The 23932-nt window shown below is 39.0% G+C and overlaps 2 protein-coding genes across 3 annotated transcripts in view; both read right to left on the bottom strand.

The window, feature by feature from the left end:
• Positions 1–772: 772 nt before the first annotated feature.
• On the bottom strand, positions 773–5713 carry gpr184 (G protein-coupled receptor 184). The gene is made up of 2 exons (XM_074679661.1): positions 5466–5713; positions 773–2316 (listed from the first exon to the last, which is right to left on the bottom strand). Exon 2 carries the CDS (start codon positions 2240–2242, stop codon positions 1220–1222), a length of 1023 nt encoding a protein of 340 aa, XP_074535762.1. The 5' UTR covers positions 2243–2316; positions 5466–5713; the 3' UTR covers positions 773–1219.
• A 7700-nt stretch (positions 5714–13413) lies between these two features.
• The window catches only part of prkd2 (protein kinase D2), a 35758-nt gene continuing 25239 nt past the window's right edge, over positions 13414–23932 (bottom strand). The window contains exons 5-19 of one of the 2 annotated variants that reach the window (XM_074679658.1): positions 23157–23340; positions 22998–23069; positions 22741–22758; positions 22447–22606; positions 22250–22361; positions 21443–21520; positions 21037–21355; positions 20560–20612; positions 20406–20478; positions 19690–19796; positions 17929–18090; positions 17563–17661; positions 16762–17029; positions 16062–16147; positions 13414–14942 (exon numbers count right to left, since the gene is read on the bottom strand). In XM_074679658.1, the coding sequence (XP_074535759.1) occupies positions 14718–14942; positions 16062–16147; positions 16762–17029; positions 17563–17661; positions 17929–18090; positions 19690–19796; positions 20406–20478; positions 20560–20612; positions 21037–21355; positions 21443–21520; positions 22250–22361; positions 22447–22606; positions 22741–22758; positions 22998–23069; positions 23157–23340 (2016 nt within the window). In that variant the 3' untranslated portion in view covers positions 13414–14717. The remainder of the gene's footprint in view (positions 14943–16061; positions 16148–16761; positions 17030–17562; positions 17662–17928; positions 18091–19689; positions 19797–20405; positions 20479–20559; positions 20613–21036; positions 21356–21442; positions 21521–22249; positions 22362–22446; positions 22607–22740; positions 22759–22997; positions 23070–23156; positions 23341–23932) is intronic. The other variant, XM_074679659.1, reaches the window with a different exon arrangement.

Raw genomic sequence — 23932 nt, 5'->3', positions numbered from 1 at the left:
ATTTTCTTTTTTTTTTTTTGTGTTCTTTTTTTTCTTTCTATTTTTTCCTTTTTGAGCTCTATTGGCTACCTGCTTACGATCCACTTGTGCCATGTGCAAATTCTCGCCATTTCCCCCCAGTCTTTAGATTGAAGTGTATGTCTGAATGCATGTTATTACAATCTTTAATGCATGACACACTTCAAACACTTAACTCTCTGTTATATAGTGTGTGCTTGTGTGCTTGTGTGCATGTGTGTGTGTGTGTGTGTGTGTGTGTGTGTGTGTGTGTGTGTGTGTGTGTGTGTGTGTGTGTGTGTGTGTGTGTGTGTGTATGCATTATTCCATAAACGTGCGATCATGCACACAGCCCCAAGACCATGTAATAACTCTGCTCTGTAACCAAATAGGACACTTATGCTTCCCTCTCAGGCAAGCATGTACTCACAAACTCAAGCATATGTGAACATAGGAACCCAGACAACAGACGTATGGCGACGTATACTTTTCAAATGACCTCCAAACATTTGTACAGTTTAGGCTTTCAGTGGGGGGTCTCTTGTGTCAATCAAGGGGTCTCAGACCCCCTAGACCTCCTGTGACCCCTCACTGACAGCCATATCTGTTCCCTTACTCTCACCTTGCTCTCTTTGTTTGAAATGCCAAGTGCAAAAATTGATCATCACAAAATGACTGAAATGACCAAACATTTGACACTGGACATCAGGTTTATTCATTTTTTATGCCACATTTCACTTTCACAGAAGACATTGTCGTGCATGTTAATATTTTTATGTAATGCATTAGAGTAAATGCATCTTTAGCGACACCAGGGATGCACAGACACAATGACATTATTCTTGTATTGATTGGAGGGAAAACTCAAGGGCTCTTCAACATCTTCTGCATCCAACCACAAATTAGAAGTAGCTGCCATTGAAGCACCCTTGGGACCAGAACCTTGGTGTACAATCCAATTACAGATCACTGAGATGCATGTTATTCAAACAACCCTCTCCATATTGGGCCGGATATGAGAAAAAGAAGTCCTGTGGTTTTCTCAAATGATGTCTGATTGCTTTTTCACTTGATTGGAGGATGTAAATATTTCTGCTGATAACTTGCTAACAGTGAAAACAAAGATGAGTGTATGAGCTGCTTAAAGACTATGCATTAAGCATCTACATGCAGGCATACTCGCATACAATATGTGTTTTTTCCTTGCACATAGTTTACTTTTTCAGATTAAATTATTATCATTCTTTCTTCTCTTGTTTGTACTCGAAGTCAAATCTTCAGTTTGTGTACTTCTTAGTCTGCTCCAAAACTGTTTCACATCATCCCGAACTCCATTACTGACCAGCATGTACAACACAGGGTCCACCACACAATTCAGACTAGAAAATGCCAGTGTACATGAGAAAAAAAAGTGCATTTGTTGTTCAAACTGACAATAATTTTTAAGGCTATTGCTAAAGTAAAAGACAAGCGAGCGTAGAAGCAGGAGGAAATGATATGGGGCAAAGCAGATTGAGAAAATTCCAATCACGCCAAAAGAAAGCAGGCGAACTTTCCTCTTGGCCTGAGCACTGAGGCCAGGGCTTTGACCGACAGTGGCCAGCACTCTCCAGTAGCTCACCGCCAACACGATGAGGGGCAGCAGAAAGCCTATGCCTACTCTGAGCAGGTTAAACATGGCCACAGGCGCCTCCATGGGGTAGGTCTCGTAACAACGATCATTGTGATGATCATGGGCGTCTTTTAGTTTGTCAAGGACCAGCACCATGATGTGAGCCACAACTACTAAAATGTAAACACAGCCACACAGCACCCAGGCGTAGCGTGATGAACGGAAGGTTTTGCAGCGGAGAGGGAAGGTGACTACCAGGCAGCGGTCCACAGAAATACAGCAGAGCAGGTAAATGCTTATATACATGTTGGAGTAATAGAAGAAACCAGCAACACTACAGGAATCAACACCAAGCCCCCATTTGTGGTCCTTGTGGTAATAGTTGATCCAAAGGGGGATGGTGAAAAGGTAAAGCATGTCTGAGAAGGATAGACTGATCAGGAAGATTCCCAGGATGTTTTTCCGTCGCATTTGAAGCCAGATGGGGCCCAGAGTGATGACATTGATGATCAAACCAGAGATGAACACCAGGATGTAGAGAGACATAAGGAAGTCACTGAAAGCACTGTCACCAATATGAACACACACATCTGGTTTTGGGGTTGTGTTTAGTGGTGTGGCTGTTGGATTCATTTTTGATGTCCCTTGTGGTCTGATGGTAGAAGTAAGTAGTCTTTTAGTTTCTTGCCAGTTTACAGGAACTTTACCTATAAAAAAATCAAATGAATTAAAGTGTGTCAGGTTTGAAGGAGTGAAAGTCAAAAAGCCAACAACAATTACAACAACAACTTACCATTTTAAATCTTTCAAGTTCATACACAGTCTCAACACTTTAGTGTACTCAAGAGGGGCAGATGGCTAAAAGTATGTAGGGTTTGAGCAGAAAATTTAGCTTCAACTACTGTATATGGTGAAAAAAAATATAATGAAAAGTCATGTCAACAAACTGAAACCAGCTATCATGAGATCAGCTATCTTGTCCAATACTCCCACCTAATTTAGTTTTGTCCCATGGAATCTGTTCTGATATGACCATGAAATGTTTATCACTGCATAGTGCGCAATGATAGAACACAAATAATAATAAATAATAATAATTGCCTGGAAAGTATCAGTGTAGCCTAAGTCTATCGTTCCATCCTTCTCTCTTTCAGAAATCTACTTAAAATCTACCTTTTCAAAACAGCTTTTAAGACTTGACTCCTACCATCATAACCTCTCTTTTCTGTTTTTGTTATCTGTGCTACATATTTATCTCTGTTTTGTAAAATATCTTTGAGTACCTTTGAAAAGGGCTATATACATTTGACTTATCATTACCTCCACCAAGGAGGTTATGTTTTGGGGAGAGTTTATCTGTCTGTCTGTTAGTTAGTTTGTTTGTCTGTGAACAAATAACTCAAAAAGTAACAAATGGATCTTGATGAAATTTTCAGGAAATGTTCAAAATGGAATAAGGAAGATGTGATTAAATTCTGGAGGTGATCCGGATCAACGACTGGATCCAGGATTTTTTAAAAGGATTCTTTATTATTGTGAGATAGGGCCATTTTCACCATATGTTTATATAACTCCACAATAAATGGTCAGATTGCTTTGCAAAACAATACAAGACAAGGTCACCATAATTTCTGACAGATGTGAAAGTAAGATCCAGATCCTGGCAATATTCTGGATACTAAGATCTTGAATATGAAATATGTACTGGGTCATCATAATTTTCAACACTGTCAGGTAACAAATTATCGTACAAACCTGCAACTAACACCAGATTGTAGCAGACAGTCTGCTGAAAGGGAGTTTAACATTAAAATAGGACTTCAGTGTTGCGTGAAAATCACAATGTGCTTGGTAGAGGTCTGCGCTCTGTGAGTGCTTTTCTAGTTTTAGTATTGATATAATTATAATGAATGTTATGATAATGAGAGAATCCTTGGGAAAATGTCACACCTTAAAGGGATCAGTGGTGTAAAAATAGTCTGAGAACCCCTGCTTTATGCCAGTGCTGTTTTTGTGGAGCTGTCTCTGAATTGCTGAAGTGATGGCCCCACCATGGTCATAGTCTATTATGTGTGGCTTTAATTAGTGTTTAATTGCAACTACTTGATCCAGTTAGAGTTTCTCAATTCAGTCAGGACAAACAGAAGACCAAGCTCATGGTAATGCTAATTTAAATTTATCCCCAGACTGCTCTGAAAACCCAATTCAGCGTCTGATCTAACCATCTGTAACACAGGTTTAGGTATCTACCCATTGCAAAAACAATTGAAATGTTCAGTAATGCAGTAAATACAATGCCTCACTGAAATATACCATTTGTCCTCCCATGATTTGAGCTGAGGATACATGGTCTGTCCCAGTTCATCAAAGAAGTCTGATTTAAGGCTGTTATGCAGACACATTCACCTTAGACATCCTGTGCTGCTTCCTGTTCAAAATATGCTGGAGTAAAATAAACCAAATACAGTCAGTTATGACTGAATGTCAGAGGAAAACCGGAAATGATGATCACATAAAAATGTTTGCAGTTCTCTGACATATAGCTCCCATCTTTATCTCTACCTACATACATTTTGTATGAATTGTGATGAGAGCACATGGTTTCTTCGAAGAAGGTTGTTTTAAGCAGATTTTATCATTCAGTTTCTCTTTCATGTTTCAACGCCCACAGACTTAACATTTGCCCTGTGTCTTAATACATATTTCTACGTGTGTCTCATTGTGCTTCATCCTCTACGTCTTGCCCGACCACTCAGGCAGGGCCCTGGTGTGTGTGTGTGTGTGTGTGTGTGTGTGTGTGTGTGTGTGTGTGTGTGTGTGTGTGTGTGTGTGTGTGTGTGTTTGTGTTTATAGGCTCAGGAAGCATCTAATGCTATTAACTGCTGGACAGAGATAGGCTGTCCCATCCAAACTCAATAATGGAGAAGCCATTTGGAAGCAGAGCATCTTTAGTGAACGATAATGTGTGTCTGCTCAAGTGTGTATAAATGTGCATGTAGAAAAGAGCTTGATTTATTTTGGGTTGTTTGTAACCCTTTCTAATACTGTGGGTTGGAAACTACATGAGTTTCTAAAAGTTATTCACAGGCTTTGTTTAGTCACCAGTCAGACAGATATGACTAACCACAAATATTTCCCCCCGTGCTCAAAACAAGCCAACTGTTCAGAGTTTTTTATAACCTCCCACTTTTGCCTCTGCTCTCAGTGAACATGTGCTCAACTCATTTCCTTATTACACAGGTTTCCACCTGCTTGTTCTTTTTTACAACATAATTAAAAAAGGTTATAGCTATGATAAACAGCTGGTCTACGTTTCCATTTATCATTTCATCCATCTGAGCCAACTATGTGTTTGTTAATGTTACAAACTGAGCTACGCCTGGTTGCTATAACAGTCTTATCCACAGCGAGGCTTTGGAGAGAGCAAAATTCTTGCCTCCTCAGGGAGAAACATGTGTGTAATAAATCAAATTTTCAAAGAGAAGGAAAAAGTGTTCATTCGAACTCCCCAATACCTAAGCAGTGTTTCATAGGTATTTGGGTCCATTTCAAAGAAACAGCCTTGGATTTTCCATTATTTCTTCACCAACTTGTTTCAGTGACCTAGGCTGTTAGAGCTGCAATATCAACCCTGCATGAGGTCAACATTCTGAGCCTAATTATTTTTTTGCTAAGCTGACTCATACAACCTGAAGGGACTTTTCCTTGTCCAGTTCACTGGAGGAATTTTTTTCAAAAATAAATTGATAGCTTTAACACCCTTCTCAGAATAGTGGAATAAGCATGTGCTTTTTTTTATCCCTTTCAAAATGTAGAAAATATGTTAAAAAAAAAAAGTATTTGGTAATGAGCTCACCTGTAATTTTTGATGAAGAGAAGTGTCTTGATTGTAAAGATATCCAGTGAGTGAAGACTGTCAGAAGACTGAAGAGCTGTCTCACATTCAGCAAAAGTCAGTCCTGGATGGTCCAAGAATGAGCTCACGAGAGACCCCTCAGAGCCGCTGACATGCAGCCAATCCACAACTGTCCCACATGGCACTCCAAAACAACCCCGACACTAGATCTGATAAAACAATAACAGCAGAGAGAGACCACTCTGTGCTCCCTGTGCTCCCTGTCTGACAAATACTATTCTGGTCGTGGTGACAGGCGCGCAAGTCAGCAAGAGATGTGATGAGGTACAAAAAGGGGAAGACACTTGCAGGAGGAGGAGGAGGGAGGTTTGGTTTTGCACACATAGAGGAAGTTGAGAGTGTGAGTGCAGAAGCACCCAACAGTAGGGGGATCCCACATGACACAGATGTGAACAGTCCAGAGACAGTCTGCACTGTTTTTCCAGAAGATTCCAACATGACCTTTCCAGATAAAATGACGCATTCTTCACACCTAATTTCTCCGTTTTACTTTTGTTCACCGGGGTTTTTCAACAGGACTCCTAGTAACAGCAGTAGTTTCTCTACGTTGGACCAGCTTTCACTTCTTCAATCAATACCCTGAATTCCTTTGAAGCAGATTGTGGCAGATCACTTTCATTATGTCTCATTGGAACAAAACTGGCGTACACTTCTTATCCAAGATAATCTAGAGTTGAGTAAGTGATCTAAGGCTGATTTGAACATTGTGAGCCTGTATCAGGCAGTGTTAGGATGTGTAGGTTATCGGAAACCACCCGAGTGCAGCTACCAAGGCTCTTCTGATGTTTGAGCAAACATTTGGTGATGGGAGCCTGCAGCTCATCTGTTAATGTTATAAGTAAATATTTAGGTCAGCTGGGAATGCTGTGTATTTCGCACATGCCCAATGTGAGATATGGAAATAGGAGGGGGAGTGGAAAAGACAAGTTTGACAATGAATATGGTTAGTAATTTATGCCAGTTTTGGCAAATGGCCTCCTAGCCTTCGGGGAACCAGCTTAATAATTGTTTAAAGGGGACATATCATGCTGATCCCTGATTTAATACTTACATATAATATAATATAATAAATTTGAAAACAAGGCCTTACATCCTCTGAATTTTCAAAAAAAATGAGATATTGTATTTTTTTCTGATATCCTAGAACGAGATTTGATGCCTATCTATCTAGATAGATAGATAGATAGATAGATAGATAGATAGATAGATAGATAGATAGATAGATAGATATGAGCACATGAGCTATTAAGAGGAGCACATGTAGAGAAGAGAAACTGAAACTTACGTATCAATCTCATCACTCAAGAATTGATCAATACTGATCCCAACCTTGGCATCAGTATATCAATACTTTAGGTTGATAATTTCACTGTTGTATAGTGAAAAGAAGAGCCTCACACCGAAAGGCAAAGAACGACATGTGACTCACAAGCTGCAGGTTGGCCACCCCTAACATAGACCAAGATTCCCTGCGATGTCATAGCACCATACTGCAAAGTTTAGCACTGGGAAATGAGATGACAAAGTGAGACTCAAAATCTGGCCTATATCTTGAAGAAAATGATTTTGTGTGCATTTTGTAGCAATGGTAGACGCTGGAGAAGCTGTTTGTGATATTGGACATTGCAATCGATGTACAGCAGTTATTCTGCAGTGGTCTGTTAAAACTTGAGAGTCTATCAATAAAATGAAGAGTGAGGTTACGTTAGCTCTGCTTCATGAGGTTGGAGTTGGTAGTACACACATAATAAAGACACATTGTAGTGCACTGGGATGTGAATAACACTACACAGATAATCTGCTAACTTCTGTACACTAAACTGCGATACAAATGGAGTTTACAAAGTTTGACGTGTCAGACAATGGTGCAATTTAACTTTCAATAAATATGGCTTTACATCTTGCAAAAAGTTGTCTTGGACAAAGAAAAGTAGTGTTAAAAACAAGATCAGCCATTAATTTATTTGCTTCAGACCAAGAACAGTGACATTGCCTTCATCTCTTACAGTGCTGAAGTAGCATTTAGAAGAACTACCTTTGTGTGCATAAATTATCTTTTAAAGTGCAAGTGTTCTTCTTATTCTTAACAATTCTTTGTGAAGAACGCTTTGCTGTGTATACTCACAAATGCACTACCCTCTTTTAAACAAACGGCAATGAAAGCAAACTTCAGGAAGCAGGATATCTTTAGTGTGATGGATGGATGTGCTGTGCAGTGAAGAGGTCTGGTCTGCCTGTTATTCTGAAGTGCTCCTGCTTCTTACAGTAAACACTATGTGACATTTGCTGTGTTCTAGCAGTACTGTACAACAAATACAACACTACCCATTATGGTTTCCAGCTACAACAATGATATATTGCCAAGAAAAAAAACATTATGATACACATAATTATTGGGGGGAAAACAAAAGACTAATCAAAGCACACACTATAACTTCAGGAGATGTGCAGGAGGGCGAAAGGACAAACATAAGGGCTTGAGTGGGCCTTCAAGTAAGTAACAAATAAAAAATGAATGCAATTTTCTAGCAGTTCAAACAAATAAAACACGGTCAAACTGAAAAATATCCAATTCAGTGTGAGGAAAGGAAAGATGGGAGAAAGAGGAATTAAGGAAGAGAAAGATTATGATAGTGCACTGGTTAATTGTTGCAAAGAAAACTGTTCGGTTTGTTTTTCTTGAATGACATTAAACTGGTGCTCGGTCTGGCGTGACTTGGTAAATTGTGAGGTCCTCAAAGTCTAATTGGAAATTGGGAAAATGTTGTCCTGGGAAAGGTTGAATGGAGATTATTGGTTGACCTTTTATTGTAATGATGGATAGTGGAATTAAACTGAAATCAATTTCAGAAACAGAAAGGGAGTAAGTTGTTGGAGACTGGAAAACATAATTGCAGATGTTTAAAATCAAATATGAAGATAATTCTGGGAGATGGAAATAGAGCAGTAAAGCTGAGGAATCTGTGTGAGAATATGATCAATTTTATGAAACGTATCTGGAGAGAGAAGATTCAGTTGAAATCGCTATCAAAGGTGCTGGCCCAAATAGTACTGCAATATGAGATGAACCAATTAATGATCGTGTAATATAGATTAAGAAGATTTTTTTTTTAATACCAGATGTCGTAAGCTTTTGATGAATGCAATGTTTTTCTATTTCCTTTTTTTTTTAGATAAACAATATATGAGGTTTTCAAGTGAGATTTTCATTAATGTGAATACAAATAAATGTAGCTGTTGTTACTCTAACAAAGATGTTGTGGTCATTATGTTAAATGGGTAGAGTAATGAGTGATAATTTGTTTGCTTTAAACTATTTGTTGATTCTACACAATTCACTTTTTGTTTCAGATTCTAAACCATGGGCATTGTTACCAGAGAACAAACTGCTAGAGTCATCAGCAAATAGAATGAAAAATGCATTTTTCGATACCAGATGTAAATCACTGATGTAAATAAGGAAAAGCAGCGTCCAAGGATTAATTCTTGAGGCACCCCACCAGAAATTAACTGGGAATCATATAATGAATCTGTAAACACTCTGAGTGTGATTTCCTCTTTCACCCACCCACACCTCATTCACACACTGATGGTGGGAAGTTCTGTTGGAGGAACTATAAGCTTTATCTAACACATTCATAACCATTCACTCACCATTGATCAACCATGGACAACAGTGAGAAATATGGGTTCCACACTCAACTTTTAGACCATTTTGAGAAGGTCAGCTAAAAAATTAATGAGCACTTTGTGTGATTCCTCTATTTTTCCGTATGTCATTAGACTATAACTATAACTGTTGAAATGTTTATCCAGTCCAGATTTTAAATGTTAAAGGTCCCATGTTATGTTCCTTTTCTGCAGTTTAACAGGGATCGTTGATGTCTTCATGAAATGGTAGTAACATGTTTTGGTCTAAAAAGCCAATAAATCAAGCACAGCAGCATTGTTTCCAGGCTTTCATAGCCCCTCTGTTCAGAACGCCCTGATTTAGTGGGCGTGACCTTCATATGTAAATGAGCCACCGCTGATACCGCCCCACTCTGCCGAGTCGCTGAAAGCGTCGCCACGAGCTCCGAGTGCACAATGTCTCGAAAACAGCAAAGCTAGTTTACCGTAACATTACAGGCTTAAACAACAGGCTAACCGCAGCTAAAGTTAGCATCCTGAAGCTAACACAGAGACGGGGGAGACACTGAGGAAAAGCTCTTACATCTGCTCCACAGCACACAGCATTAAAATACTCACATTTCCAGGGTCAGAGGTTTGTTGGTGGATGGTTGATAATGTGCCTGGATTCAGGACCAGTCTATTCGCTAGCCCTCTGTTGTACTGTCCAAAGTTGGAAAAGCAGTCGGGCGTGAAGTGACTAGCACACACATGCACAGTTTTGTTGTGTGTAGCTGGCACATTTCCTTGATAAATGAACTCTAGACACTCAGTCTTGTCTTCTTCTGAGATAGGAAGCTTGTGCATGGAACTATGTGGCTGTTTACAGCCAAAAACAACGCAGCTCTTCAGCTGTAGCATTCTCCTCTATGCTGCTGGAGAGATTTCTCTTGAGTGGAGGGGGAGTGGGCGGGGGGAGGGGGTATCTGCTCTGGTGGACCAATCAGGTCAGACTTGCTCCTGATTGGTCAAAAAAGGGAATCGTTGACGTCTGCAAAACCCTGGAAATTCCAAACAGCTCATTTTAGGTCATTTTCTGGTTCATCGACAAAATTCTTCAGATGTAAGTTAAACTTCTGTAGCACATGCAAGACACTACTCTACTGTTGGTCAGTGTAGTGTGACTGTATGAATTAGCAGATACTGGTGGTGCTTGACTAAAGCAGCCTCTGCCATCAGTGTATGGATGTGGTTTGAATGGGTGAATGTGACAAGAAGTGTAAAGTGTTTGAGTGAGGTGCTATGTAAGTACAGGTCTGTATATCATTTCTGCCAGCTAGCTCTATAAAGCCCAAAGCTCACACAGCAGCATGTGACAGCAGCGGCTTACTTTTCTCTTATGATGCAAGCAGTTTTTATGAAGCATGTTGATGCAGTCCTTTTCTTCACTGTCTATTATGTAGTCCATCCATTAGTTGCAAAAGGAGTCTGTCATGTAAGCTGTTAGAACCCTGACTGTGTGAGAATTAGCAAGAAATACACACATCAAACATGGTTCCATGTTTCTTTGCAAAGCTTGTGACAAGCTTCTTGTTTTTCACTCATTCAGTTCAACACGTGGTAACTCCTGTGATAAAAACTGTCTGAATGTGTTGTTTTGTGGGTGCAAACGTGTACAAAAAGCACGTATCACGGTTATTTAGTTTTAGCATGTGCACTGTACCCCATTATGTAAATGAAACCATAGTTTCTGTAACCCTCCCAGATACGGAAGGGTTCCATGTCTGTTCTGGAAACAGATGGATCAAATATTGAACCATATCAAAAACAATTCTTGGAGCACAATATGGCTTAATGATAAAAGAAGCAGTTAATCCTTCAAAATATCTCTCAAAGAAAGACTAATTGCATAGACGTGCAGGTGCAATGTTAAATGAGCTCTGGTGCTCCATTTAGTTTTGACTATGGCTGATAACCTGAAGTGCAGAGCAATTTTCTGTAATCTTGCAAACTGTTTCACGCTGCTGAGTTCTTCCCTTTCAAAGTGCATTACGCCTAAGAGCCAGGGCAAACTCAGCAGCTGCCAAAGCATTTTGATGTACTTATTATTGTCCAAGCTGTAGGTCACTGGTTCTGCAGTCATAACAGCTGAGGAAAGTGGAATCATATTTCGTGATCCCGTTGCACAATTATAAACTTAGGACTTTCAGAGAAAACAGAGGTCTTATTTTGTGTGTTTTTGTAAGTGTTTCAGTTAATGGATTTTTCAGGAGGCAGGAATACTTACCTCCCTAAAATAAAACTCATCTGCATGCACTTTTGTTCAAATTTCAAGGTTTGGAAGGACCAAAGTCAATGTTTTATCTACATTTTTTGCTTTGAAGTTAACATAAGTATTTGCCTGTAATAACTTGGATTTTATTTAGTGGTGAAAAAATATCTCCAATGATTATTAAAAATTAAACAAAAAGATTAAATAAAAAAAACTCATCATTGACTCGTTCTAATTGAAGCGAGTGGAATCTTTGAGCATCGTTCTGTTGGGATAAACAGAGATGAAATTAGAACACCGTTTATTCTTGCTGTAAACTAAAGCCTTCAATTAATTTATCTTTCTAACGAGTTGTAAGCTTAGCAGAAGACAAATTAAGCTTGTGTTTTGATATGAATGTGTGACAACTGTTATAAGACTACAAAAAGCACTGAGTGACATGAGTTTGTCTCTTTTTGTTCATTTGACATGATCTCACACACTATTTTCTGCTGCTAAAATTGTAGCTTGTTTTATAAGGGTTTACGTCCATAATGATAATCTAATGTATTAACTGGAATTTGCAGGTAAGTCTTATTAATTTTATGTAGCCTATAAAGCTGCTCCCTCAGTCATGGTTGCAATAGTGGTTATGCTTTAACAAAGAACCGTTCTTTGATCAATGTCAGATTTTTAAAACAAAAAATAACTAAATAAACCTCCCAACAGAACACACTGCCCCTCACCCGGAAACACTTTCCTCTATTGCCTCACTGGTCACTTATTCCATCGGTCTGAGACCTAAATTTCCTATTTTCCAGTTTTTGCAAAGCAAAGTCATATTTGTTGGGACAGTGCTTGTAACCGTGAGTGATAAGATCGTCTGTCTGTGCTCCACGGCACAGACTGGCCGTCTATGCTCCACAGCGCAGACCATGTTATTTTTACAGTGTTTTTGGTGTTAAAAAACTAGATGTGTTGATGGGCTAAATTTTAAAATGCAGTGTAATAAAGATTACACAGCAGGTCCATGCAGTGGTGCACAGACAGCCTGTTCCCTAAACACAACATCTGAATTTACAGCTGGGTATTACATTCACTGTGAAAATATTTTGCTGGAAAATAACAGAATTTTCCTCTGTACTTACCACATTGAAGGTGTTTAATCATAATAATTTAGGAAAAATCTGTTAAATAATGGTATTTTTCTGCAGAACTCTTAATGAAAATTTCTGTAAATGTAATGTATTTGAAGTTCATTTGAATTAGGACATTTTACTTTAGTTCGAAGATTTTTGTTTGACAGCTGTAGCTGCCAGTCATTTAGCTTTTTTATTTTTCATTTTTTCTTACAGTGTGGCGCTCTAAGCTGTTGGCTTTCAACCCAAAACTGAAATAACAGTACACATGAGAAACCTGTCAAAACCTGAAGGAAATGACACAAGAGAAGAATAAAAATAGTGTTTCATTTGGTTATAATAATGGATGTAGTGTAGGATAAGTGAGGGTGCCCTTTCTCACAGAGTAGCTGCCTGTAGTGCCCTCAACACAGACTGAAAAAAAATCTCTCACGTCACCTCTGTAGCCACAGGGTCCATTAAGTGCCACTCAGGCTGTGAGGTGCAATTTTAAACTCGCTGTTATGGTTCTCTGACAGCTTTGAGTCATTTTTATGTATAAATCTCATGCACAAGTGATCCATTTTGAAATCCTTATTTGAAATAGGAGCATCCTTCAGGTGTTTGCATCATAAGGCCAGAACAATAAAGCAGAATTATAGTGGAAATATCTGGGATAATGTCAGTCTGCCACACTGTGTGTGCATCACATCTTCCGCTTTAAAAAGATTATGTGACAATAATGGTCCTTATAATTTGAGAAAGCTGTTGGTGTCTTGGGAGTGAATCATCATGGCACATTAAGGTTCAGTTTAATGACAGTTTTCTCCCCATAGGTCTTAAAATTACTGTCTAGGTCACACTGATCTGCAGATGAATAATCTTAAAAATAAAGCCCAGACAAGTAAAGTAAATTTTCAATGTTTGTTTTATCTGTAGAAAGGCTAGGATTATCCTCTTAACATGTTATACACAGTCTAAGAATATTAAACTACATAAGCTTCAGGTTATACGTATGTATAATGAACCATCATAACCACAGTATGTTTAAAATGTGTATCTAAATTCTTCTTCACAGAAACATGCAATATACAATGACAGTAACCAAAACTACACACACTCTTTAAAATCTAGTTTCACAACCCGAGAAACACAAGCTGTCCATCTCTGCTCTTACCCTGTAAAGGTCTGCTCTTCTAAAATAAACATGGAACTGGTTCAATAGAGTTTACCTGTTTACCACCTGTCTGTGTATCAAAGTTCTGAATCTTATATACACCCAGCTGTGAGGAAGTGTTGTTCGCTGTATAAACACACCTTCAGAGAAAGAACGGGAAACGTAACAGAAGCAATGTTCACCATTCAGATACAGTCATTGTGGCTAATGTTGGATAAAACTATTCACATGGCAGTAAAAAAACAATAGTCACCCTCCACTACAGTTCCTTTGAAACCACAAATGACATTTTCTAATCACACACGTTTCCAAAGAGTCTACTGTGGCACAAAATTATGGGAGGATTTCAGTCACCGGATCAATACTTTCAGTTTTCACCACAGGGCTTTCATTTTATGGGAATGCATTTGTGAATACATATGGCTTCTCCTCCTCAACCACATATAAGTAATTACCAGAAGAAGGGGAAGTCTATTGACACTTTATAGCCTTCCATCTCTGCAACAAAATTGAACCGGTGTTGACTAATGATACGAGAGAGAGACTGTTATTCTGCTCTGTCTGGTTAAATGACACTAAAACAAATCTTATGTCTCTTTTCATGGGGTGCAGTTTCTTTCTGAAATTAAACTACTTATTTTGAAAGACACCTCAATAAAAAAAAAAACACCCACCTTTATCTATTGGTTGTAATGAAATGGTATTACCTGCTTCTCTTCAAAGCCTTTTTATGAAAAGCAAAACAACATGCAGCTTTCATTTTGTGTCACTCTGATTTAAAGTTGGACAGCCGTATCGGCTAACACTACTTCAGAAGTCAGGCTGTAAGCTCAACAGTAGCACCTCTAAATTAAAAAATCAAGCAGGACCTATATCAGCACTCAAAAATGTTTGGCTATGAAAGTCCTTACATCTGGTCACAAGCTGAGAGTTTTTTTTGTTGCCAACTTGAGATATTTTCCTGGCTTAATTTTCTAGGCTTTCTTCTTTCTGTCCTCCTGCATGAGCTCAAGTCCTCTTTTTCCTCTTGCTGGGTGTCAGAGGATGCTGACCCTCTCGGTGAGGCCTTGCACATCAGTATCCTCCCCACCCTCCTCTTCATCAGAGGCGGGAGCAGGAGGAGGAGGCACAAGGTGAGCAGGGTAAGGCAAAGTGTGTTCATGGGCAAACACTTGCCAGCGGCTGTCGTCACTCTCGTGGGTAATGTATCGCCCGCCGAGTTTTGTCTCCAGCTCACGCAGATCAAGCCATGTCTGATAGTCCTGAGAAATGAGAAGAGGGAGTAAACACAGGGATAACGTTTCTGTTCTGAAGAGCCTTGAAATCAAATTAACGTTAAAAGGGGTTTTATATTATTCCACACATCATCCAGTCGTCACTGTAGGAGCCTATATGCATGTGTACATGTATACGTTGATAAAAAATAAACCCCCAGTGAGTCTGACAGTTTCCAAGGACAGTCAAAAAATGACACTTTGATCAAATTTAGTTTGGCCGTGACAATCATGCTAAGTAATAGATTTTCTGTCCCCCAAGACAACAAGTACAGAGACCTGCTTTGGACCAGCAGAGCGAGCAGTTCTGTTTTTCCGCTCCTAAATGTAACATATTGACATCATTTTCCAGACCAGTCTATCTTCAGTAATATTACCTAATATCAGCCCTGAGCTGCTGCTGTCTGACTGCTTAGTTATGAGTGCAGATCCCTGGTGTCTTTGTTTGTCCTCTTCCTCACTGTTAAGTGAGGAGTTTGCAAAAGTAAAGCTAAATCTTTCGAGTCACCACTCAAAGGACAAAAAAAGTTTTAACTGCATTGTGTGATGAATTGCTGTGTTTTCAACAGGTTCACAACATGGAGTCCCTGCACAGCTGTGAAGCTCTTTCCAGTTATCCCCATTTGTCCATCCTGCCAGTAACTGGTACGGTGGTTGAGCTCGGGGATGGTGGATTGGTAGTTTTCAGGCACAGACATAACCAATACCCAGGACAGATATGCAAAGACCTGTTCCACCCACTTCTGCTGGTCATATTAAATAAAAGTAGCTTTTCAACCAGCCCTCTATAAGTACAATTCGCAAGAGAAAAGTGTATATTTCTTTTAATTATATATTTTTTAGCGTTAGCCTAATGAGGAAGAAAAACTGTCAAAATCTTGCAAAAAGACTCATCTGTCTCATGTATCTGAATGCTCTGCCTAACAGTCACCTACTCTCTGAGGTCAACATTCTGGGAATATACCCTTAGTCAAAAAGTAACCATTCTACATTTTGTTATGTTGTTTCTTTCAGTAAATAGGAGCTAAATCACTGTTTCAATGACAAAAAAAACGTGTTTTGAGGATGATTTATACAAATAATTTTGCGATAGTTTTAATCTGTTACCTGTAGGTATACGTGACTGAGACTCTTATCCACACTGTAGCGTTTCCTCATCTTGACTTGTAACAAGTTGTTGATCAAGTCTATCGCTGGAGACACAAAAGCATACATACATTAAGTGATGACAGTGAAAATGGATATTAAGCATTTCAAAAAATCCTTCCTCTGCTTGCTTTTTATGCTTGATTGTGCTGTTTTTCTATTTGTTCAAGTAGGAAAAACCACAAAACAAGAGCAAACCAGTTTGAGATTACTTTCGTGGGAAACACAAGTGGTTAACTTTATAAGAACAGGATATTATTGCAAAACATATTGGGAAATGAAGTTTTGATATTACAAAAATATACTTGACCTGTTTTCACAGTTCCTGTAAGACTTCCTCATAGTGCACATAGATAATTTATTACAGCAATCCAACAGATTAACACAGATCCTACCCTACATGATTATCATGGGGGTATGTGGTGTGTGCTGTTGTCAGACTGAATTGAAGGTATGAAGTAAGGTTTACAAAGGAAATAAAAAAATAACAGCTTTTTGTAACTTAGTGTAGTAAAAGCTGAATCAACACCTTTCTCACACAGTTTAAAAAAAACTAATCAGCGGAGGTGGATTTAACACAGCGTTGTAACACTGGACTGGATTTATCCAAGAGACTTGTAGAACCAGTCCATTGTGTCTCCTGTGTCTCAGGTGTGTTTACCATCGCTCGAGATCTGTTTCCAAGGGTTGGGAGGGTACATGAATGCTGCGTTGTGGATCTGGTCGTTTATATCCTCATCCTCATTAAATGGAAACGTCCCACTTAGGCTGACATACATGATGACACCAACAGACCACATGTCCAGGGAGCGGTTGTAGCCCTGATTCAGCAGAACCTCAGGCGCCAGATAAGCTGGGGTCCCGACTACGGAGCGGCGGAAAGACTTCTCGCCAATGATGCGAGCAAATCCAAAGTCACATAGCTTCACCTGAGAAAAATAAGACAACATAACTCTTTATTTGTCCCACAAGGGGGAATTTGCAGAATTAAATTAGCAAACAAGCAGTGTAGTGCAAGCAATATTAAAACTAGAATATAAAATAATATTATAACTTTAAAATAGAATGATGAAATAAATGTAACCTAGAGAAAACTATGTACAGAACAATTCCACTATTAGAAGTATGTACACAATCAATATACTAGGTGTGCACAGACTGCTAACAGAGGTAAAAGCTATTTAAGTAACACTTTGATGGTGACAAGGTAGTGTACATTTTAAGACTGCACCAGTTCTTAAATAGTGCTAGCAATAAAAAAGCCATTGCACGTTTAGAAGGCAGAGGGTTTCAGCATGAACAGAAGTGAAAGTGTTACTGGCAATCATACAGTCTGACCACAGCAAGACAACCAAAAAAACAAGAAGTAAGTGACTGACTTTACTGTAGTTTAAACTTGCTGGTATGAGAATGTGTCTAAGTCTGCGTGAGTACTCAAGTAAACGTTTGTGTGTGTGGTTACCTGGGGAAATGGATCAGCAGAGGCAAGCAGCACGTTCTCGGGTTTCAGGTCACAGTGAACAATGTTTTTGAAGTGCAGATGTCTCAGAGCTGCGAGAATCTTTACACGCAGACGCACATCATGCATACCACCAACCACACAAAACAGGATATGAAAACAAAATAGGTTACATATGACTGATGTACTGATGTAATGGAAGTTATGACGCACTCAAATGTGCAAATGGAAAAGCACATCTCATGATGCTTAGCAATCAGCATGTCTCTGACAGTACTCTATGACGACAACTCAATGACAACACTGACACGAATCATACATAAACCTACTTGAAAAATCCTTTTATTCACATCTCAGGGACAAACACACCTGTGTGATGAGGAACTTGGTGAGCCGCTCGGGCAGTCTGCCCTTCTCACTGGAGAGGATCATCTCCAACATGTCACCATGCAGCTTCTCCATCACTACAAACACTTTCTCTGGAGTCTCAAACATGCACTCCAGATTCACAATGCCCAGGTGACGTAAACTCTGGAAAAGAAGACGTAAAGGGGGGGGGAGAGATGGGAGATGAGTAATCTGGATTTTGGCTGACAAGAAGAAAAGAGGAGAAGATGATGAAAGGGAAGAAATGAAGTCAGATTTCATGAAACAATTTAAATTTGAGTGTGTGAAAAAGAATGAGTTAAATTGGGAAGAGACTGAGACAGACGGTAAACCACAGGAGAAGAATTTAAAACAGCAGGAAAATTGATTTTAAAGCAGTTTCACAGAAAAATACCATAAAATGTGTCCCTGCCCAAAGACACTTTTTTTCAGACCTAGTTTTACTTGAAGCCTCCAAATGCAGCAAAATAGGTGAAAAACCGCAGAGCTGAGGAGGAAGTTGGGTCTCTTAGGGACAGCAAGAATCAGGTAAAGAGAGACTTTACATCTGCTGCCATCTAGTGGTGAGTTAAGTGCTGCAGTTTGCAGAAGAGGCAGAATAAAATAGACTTTTTCTTGAGCATAACACAAACAAGGACACAGCACATGCAAATTGTTCTTCCTTCTGTTTTGAGCTGACTGGAGATCTGTGTTTAACTGTGTCTTTTTAAGTGGTTGTACACAAATTATGGGGAAATACAAAGTATTGAAAAACATCAATTTTACGTTTCATGTAAGTTTAAGAGTCTGCAATGCCCTGTGTTCTATCAATACCTACTTGATACATCAGTAACATGTGACATGCAAGAATCATTGTCTCACTTTTTTTCTTTTTCTGGAATTCTCATTTTACAGGTTTCTTTTCCCACTAACTTCAAACTTAAATATGCATTCCCAAATTATGAGTGAAGTATAAAAATTGATTCTATGTCACTGTTTTCACCCTGGACAATAAACTTAATTTTAACCATCACACACAGGACATCCATCATCCACAAACTCAGAGCACTCTCGATTGACCCGCACCTTCAACATTTGCTATGATTTGGCGCTATATAAATAAAGACTTGTTGATTAATTTATTTCATAATTTGTAAAATGTTCAATTAAAAGAAATAATATATATAATAATAATTCATATAATAAGAAATAAAAATTGTTGCACTCATAAACGGCTACTGTTATTTACATCAACATGTGCTTTGGATGGTGATGTCATTTTGTTGCCCTCAGGATTTTCTAACCATATCATCATCACTATGTTTGTTCAACTGTTTTAATTTGACCCCGAGTTGAAAGAGCATTGGTGGATACCACGGAAGACGGTTCGCACAACTTTGAAGAAATTAAGGACATCCAGTGTAATGAGGATGATGGAGTAAGGTAAAGATTAATGTTGTCTTAGGGGGAATCTACCTGTTAGTGGCAATCATGAAATAAAGTGTTTGCTGGAGCGTTTGCAGCATTTCACAGTATGCACATGGGTCAAACTATCATTGTATGACTCGCTATGACCTGCTGGATGATACCAACACTTGCAATTAATCTGAGGTTAAAATCAATTTCAGATCAAAATGAATGTCTGCTTTTGTGTTTCATTGTGGACATCTGTTTTGACACCTGCAAAGCACCTGTTTTTCTTTGCTGCTATCAGCGTGTGCACACAGGGGAGTCACAGTAAAATAAGAGTGTATGTGTATTTACCTGCAGTATGGCCACCTCATTTCTTAGCTGGCTCTCCTGCTTGGTAGGGAAGCGAAGCTTGTCAATGACTTTGACAGCCACATCCCTCCCAGTCTTCCTGTGCTTCCCTGATGAAGAAAGGAAGCGTCAGGACAGGGTTGGTTTTCATATGAGCCTTAAATGATCCTGTGCTTGTGATATAGTACCTCTCTGACTTAAAGTCACAAATATAAATTTTTGTGTCTCAAGATGAGTGGGATATTGATGTGTGAGCAGATCATGAGATGTTGTTTTGGCCCCAATTCCCACACTTTCATATGTTTGACAATGCCAGAAAAGTTTTTAGATTGTATGATCCAATGCATTTATCATAAACACATCTTAAATAATCCATTAAAACATCTTTTATTATGCAAACAATTTTTGCTTAATCTGCCCCAAACCCCCTTTCCACTTGTACAATAAGCAATTATTTATGAGTGTTTGTTGTTACCATTTTTTTTATTTTGATGAAAGTATGAGTTCAAAGCTCAAAACTCAAGACATCACAGTCTCTCTGGGGAGAGACTAAATCCATGAGACTAACCGTAAAAGGCACATCCACTCTTGTGCAAAAAAACACTTCAGATTTACTCATTTATTCCATGTTTTGGGAAGTTGCGATTTACTCTCTCGATAAATAAAAATACCTGAAAGTGTATTTTTTCATTACTATTACTTGAGTTTAATGTACACACCTCCATACACGACTCCAAACTGCCCGGATCCCAGCACTTCGTCAGCAAATATCTGATACACTGTACCAATATCCTAAAGGAAAGCAAGGAAAAATTAATTAATAAGTGAAGGCAATGTCAAAATTAACAAATAAAACAACAAAAAAAAACTTACCACATTCTCTTGAATTTGACTGTTGGACACGGATATGCTAACAGAAGCTTGTCCTAAAAAGAAATAACAAGGAAAACATATCATGAACTGCTTTAATTTTAAGTAGTCTTTTACTTACATTTCTACAGTTATATTGCACATGACTTCAATGTTCCCATAAAAAACAGATCTGTGCTCAACCTCAGGAAAAAAAAAAACTTAAGACAGTTAGGTTAGTCTTAGCTTAGCATTAAAGACTGAGTACTTACAAGGCTGTAACTTACAACCAAGCATCTTGAGATAACATAACTAAAGCTAAAAAAAATGTTGTGGCACTATAACTTCACTATTTTATTCTTGATGAAGAGACAATAAAAAATATATTTGTTCACGTTTATTTTGCCGTGTAGATTTCCTAACATTTGGTCTGGAATAACTCGAGTCTGGTTTGGGAACAGGTCCAGAAAACCCAAAATGCACCACCTACTCCGAACTTACTGTGAGGTGTGTTCCCCTCAGCTGGTGCGTCCTGAAAGATGGATGGCATCAGCGCCTGCCGAATAGCGCTTTCCCACGCCTTGGCCACCTCTCGCCCGATGCCGCTGTTAGGAGCAACTTGGCTGGGAGAGGGAGGGGTCTGAGGGGGGAGAGTTGGTGGGTTGTTGGGTGATGGAGGGGGGAGGGTGTTGGGGTCCTCCCCTACAAAGTAGCACATTGTGCCAGTGATGAGCTCAAAGCAGTGAGGGTTCGTGCCTGGGGGGACGAGGGTAAATTTGCCAGCAGGACGAACCTCCAGGATCTCAGACAGAGGGATTTCCTGAAGAGATGGTCCAGTTAAAAAATGTTTTAACCCTTAAATCAATAATTCAAGACTACTGGTTTTGGCGGGGTAAGTACACTTTACCTTGTAGTATTTGTTGGAGGTGTTGTTCTGGAAAAGAATTATGCACTTGCAGTCCAGACGCCAGTAGTGCCTCTTTCTCTGTTGGGAGTGCAGTAAGGTATTGTCAGTTGGAGCAAAAAAGTAAGGCAGGATATTTTAAGGTTAAGAATGAAAACGAACAGAGTTCCAGGGATGACATATGGATTTGGACAAAGTTTAGGGGTCCATTTGGATGCATTTAAGTATGAGGTTGATGCCCAGCAAAAGAGAAGAGTTGACCACTTGAGAAGAAGCTTGAGCGGGAGAAAGAGCTGCAAGAAAAAGGTGGAAACAACAAGAGAAGAGGGAGACACAAGAAAAAGAGAAAGAATAGAGTGTGTTAGCAGTGGGTAGAAAAATCAAGGAAGGTTTGATAGGCTGAAACATTTCTTTGGGGTCCATTAAAGAGAGCACAAGGGAAGAAAAGAAAGTCTGGAAATGTGCTTTTAGCTTGAATTTGAGCATCCACTGAGTGCTGTTTTGTTCTCAGAACGAGCTGGACCCACCATCAACCTTCAGGTCTCATTTCTTTCACGCACAAACACACATGCACTTACAAAAGTAAGAAAGGAAGCAGTATACAATACATGAAAGCACAACTAAATAAACAAGGTCGTAATAGAAAAGATAGACCAATCCCAAGAAGGCCCATTAGGTCTCAGAGTAAGTACAAAGTAAACAAAACAACTTTTTTGCAACATGTCTGAGAAAGTGCATCCATGTATCTTGAATAAACAGATTTAAATCTGTGTGTATGAGGACAAAAATGTGGAACTATGGGTATTTTACCAGCGTGTCCTTATTGCTGTAGTGAACCATCCATCCCTCCTTGATTGATGTACTGGAGCGACGGGTTGTCTGTCTGACTGACTGAACCACCCTCATCAGAGGGATATTAACGCTGGAAAAGAAGGACAAGACACAGAACGTCAGCAAGTCAAAATGCATGTTTGCTATTTATATTTCTTTATTTGATTTTCTCATACTTCTGGTCCCCACTGGTGCCATCCTGGTTGTTGTCAGGAGAGAAGGACCCAGGGATGCTGCAGGCCTCGTCTGAGTCGTCCATCGAAGACTTGTCTGCAGCGTCATACTCCGTGGTGTAATCCATAGGCACCTCTGGGTCCACACTGGGGCTCAACATATCTGCAGCGACGAAAAATAACAAGAACAAAGGAGTGGTTTACATTACGAAACTTTTTGCAAATATGTTCAAAATGTTGCAAAAACTACAACTAGTTGCTACTACCATCACTACTTCTAACTCTGATGACACTTACCGCAGTTACTTCTGTTTTCTGAGAAGATAAAAACATTAGTTGCAGTGAGTTTCAGTCGTGTTAGATATTGTGTCACATTGTTTATGATTTTAAGTCATCTGATTATGACTCTGATAACATGCAAGGTTAGAGGAGTATAAAACAAAAGTATAAACATACATTTACATATATATACTTTGTATATAAATACATTTGTATATTTTATACCAAGTTTTATATAAAAATAAAGAAAGTGTTGTATTAAAATATTCCCTCACCTCCAATGGTCTCCCCGAGGCAGTCATTAGGAACTTTGTACGCACAGCGTTTATGACAGTTGAACTTGCAATCTGAAAGAAACAAAACACAATGAGTTCTGACTGAATTACTTAACATTAAGATTACTTAGTATCATTATTATTGTTGTTATTTGTCACCTTTGCACTGAAGGCCCTGTCTAAACAGCCCTCGAAGCAGCCTCTTACAGTACTGGCACACTGTTGGCCGCGTGTATGAATGGACGGCGAACGTGTGGGGCACCTTAACCTTGCTCATCAGGATCTTATCCAGATGAACGGGTCGGCCTGTGTAAAAGCGTCTGGCGTCACTGGGAGTTCGAGGCTGGCAGAAAAGGAAGGGAAATGGCAAAATGAAATGTGATATCCTGCAAGACAATTTCAATCTTACCTTGGCAGCAGAGACTTTATCTTTAAACTGAGTTTGTTCTTACATCTGCAATAACGGCATTTTGTACCCTACAGGTCAACAGAAACAGTTGTGTTCTTATGTTAAAAGTGCAGGGTACTTATTTATTTTCACATCAAAACAAAATATTATTCATTAGGTGTCATGTTTGGGCAAACCTGTCAAATGTTTGTATTGTATTATTGGTAGAGAGCAAGTTCTGTTTTTGATTTCAACCAACTCTTGTAGAACAATATCAGCTTTTTTAGCTACTAAACAGCTGCACTATGTTGCCTACCCACTCTCTGACTGCCTTCCTGCAGTTAAAGGCTGAGCAGGTAGTTCATACTCGATATACTCCATTAAGAAAATGTTTATAAGAAATTTCTGCTGCTGAAGAAGATGGAGTGAAAAAAAAATGAAAGAAAACTGGCAGAACAGCCAACAAGTAGTAGAAGTAGTTTTTTTTTTAATATATATAAAAAATTTTACTCCCTTTCTCAGACATCCCTTGGATTTCCAAACAATT

The sequence above is a fragment of the Halichoeres trimaculatus genome, unplaced genomic scaffold (genome assembly GCF_033239565.1).
Source record: "Halichoeres trimaculatus isolate MK-OKI-2021-1 unplaced genomic scaffold, fHalTri1.1 fHalTri1_scaffold_9, whole genome shotgun sequence".
In the NCBI taxonomy this organism is placed as follows: domain Eukaryota; kingdom Metazoa; phylum Chordata; class Actinopteri; order Labriformes; family Labridae; genus Halichoeres; species Halichoeres trimaculatus.
The sequence above is the reverse complement of the archived record's forward strand: the minus strand, read 5'-3'. Positions and strand labels throughout refer to the sequence as shown.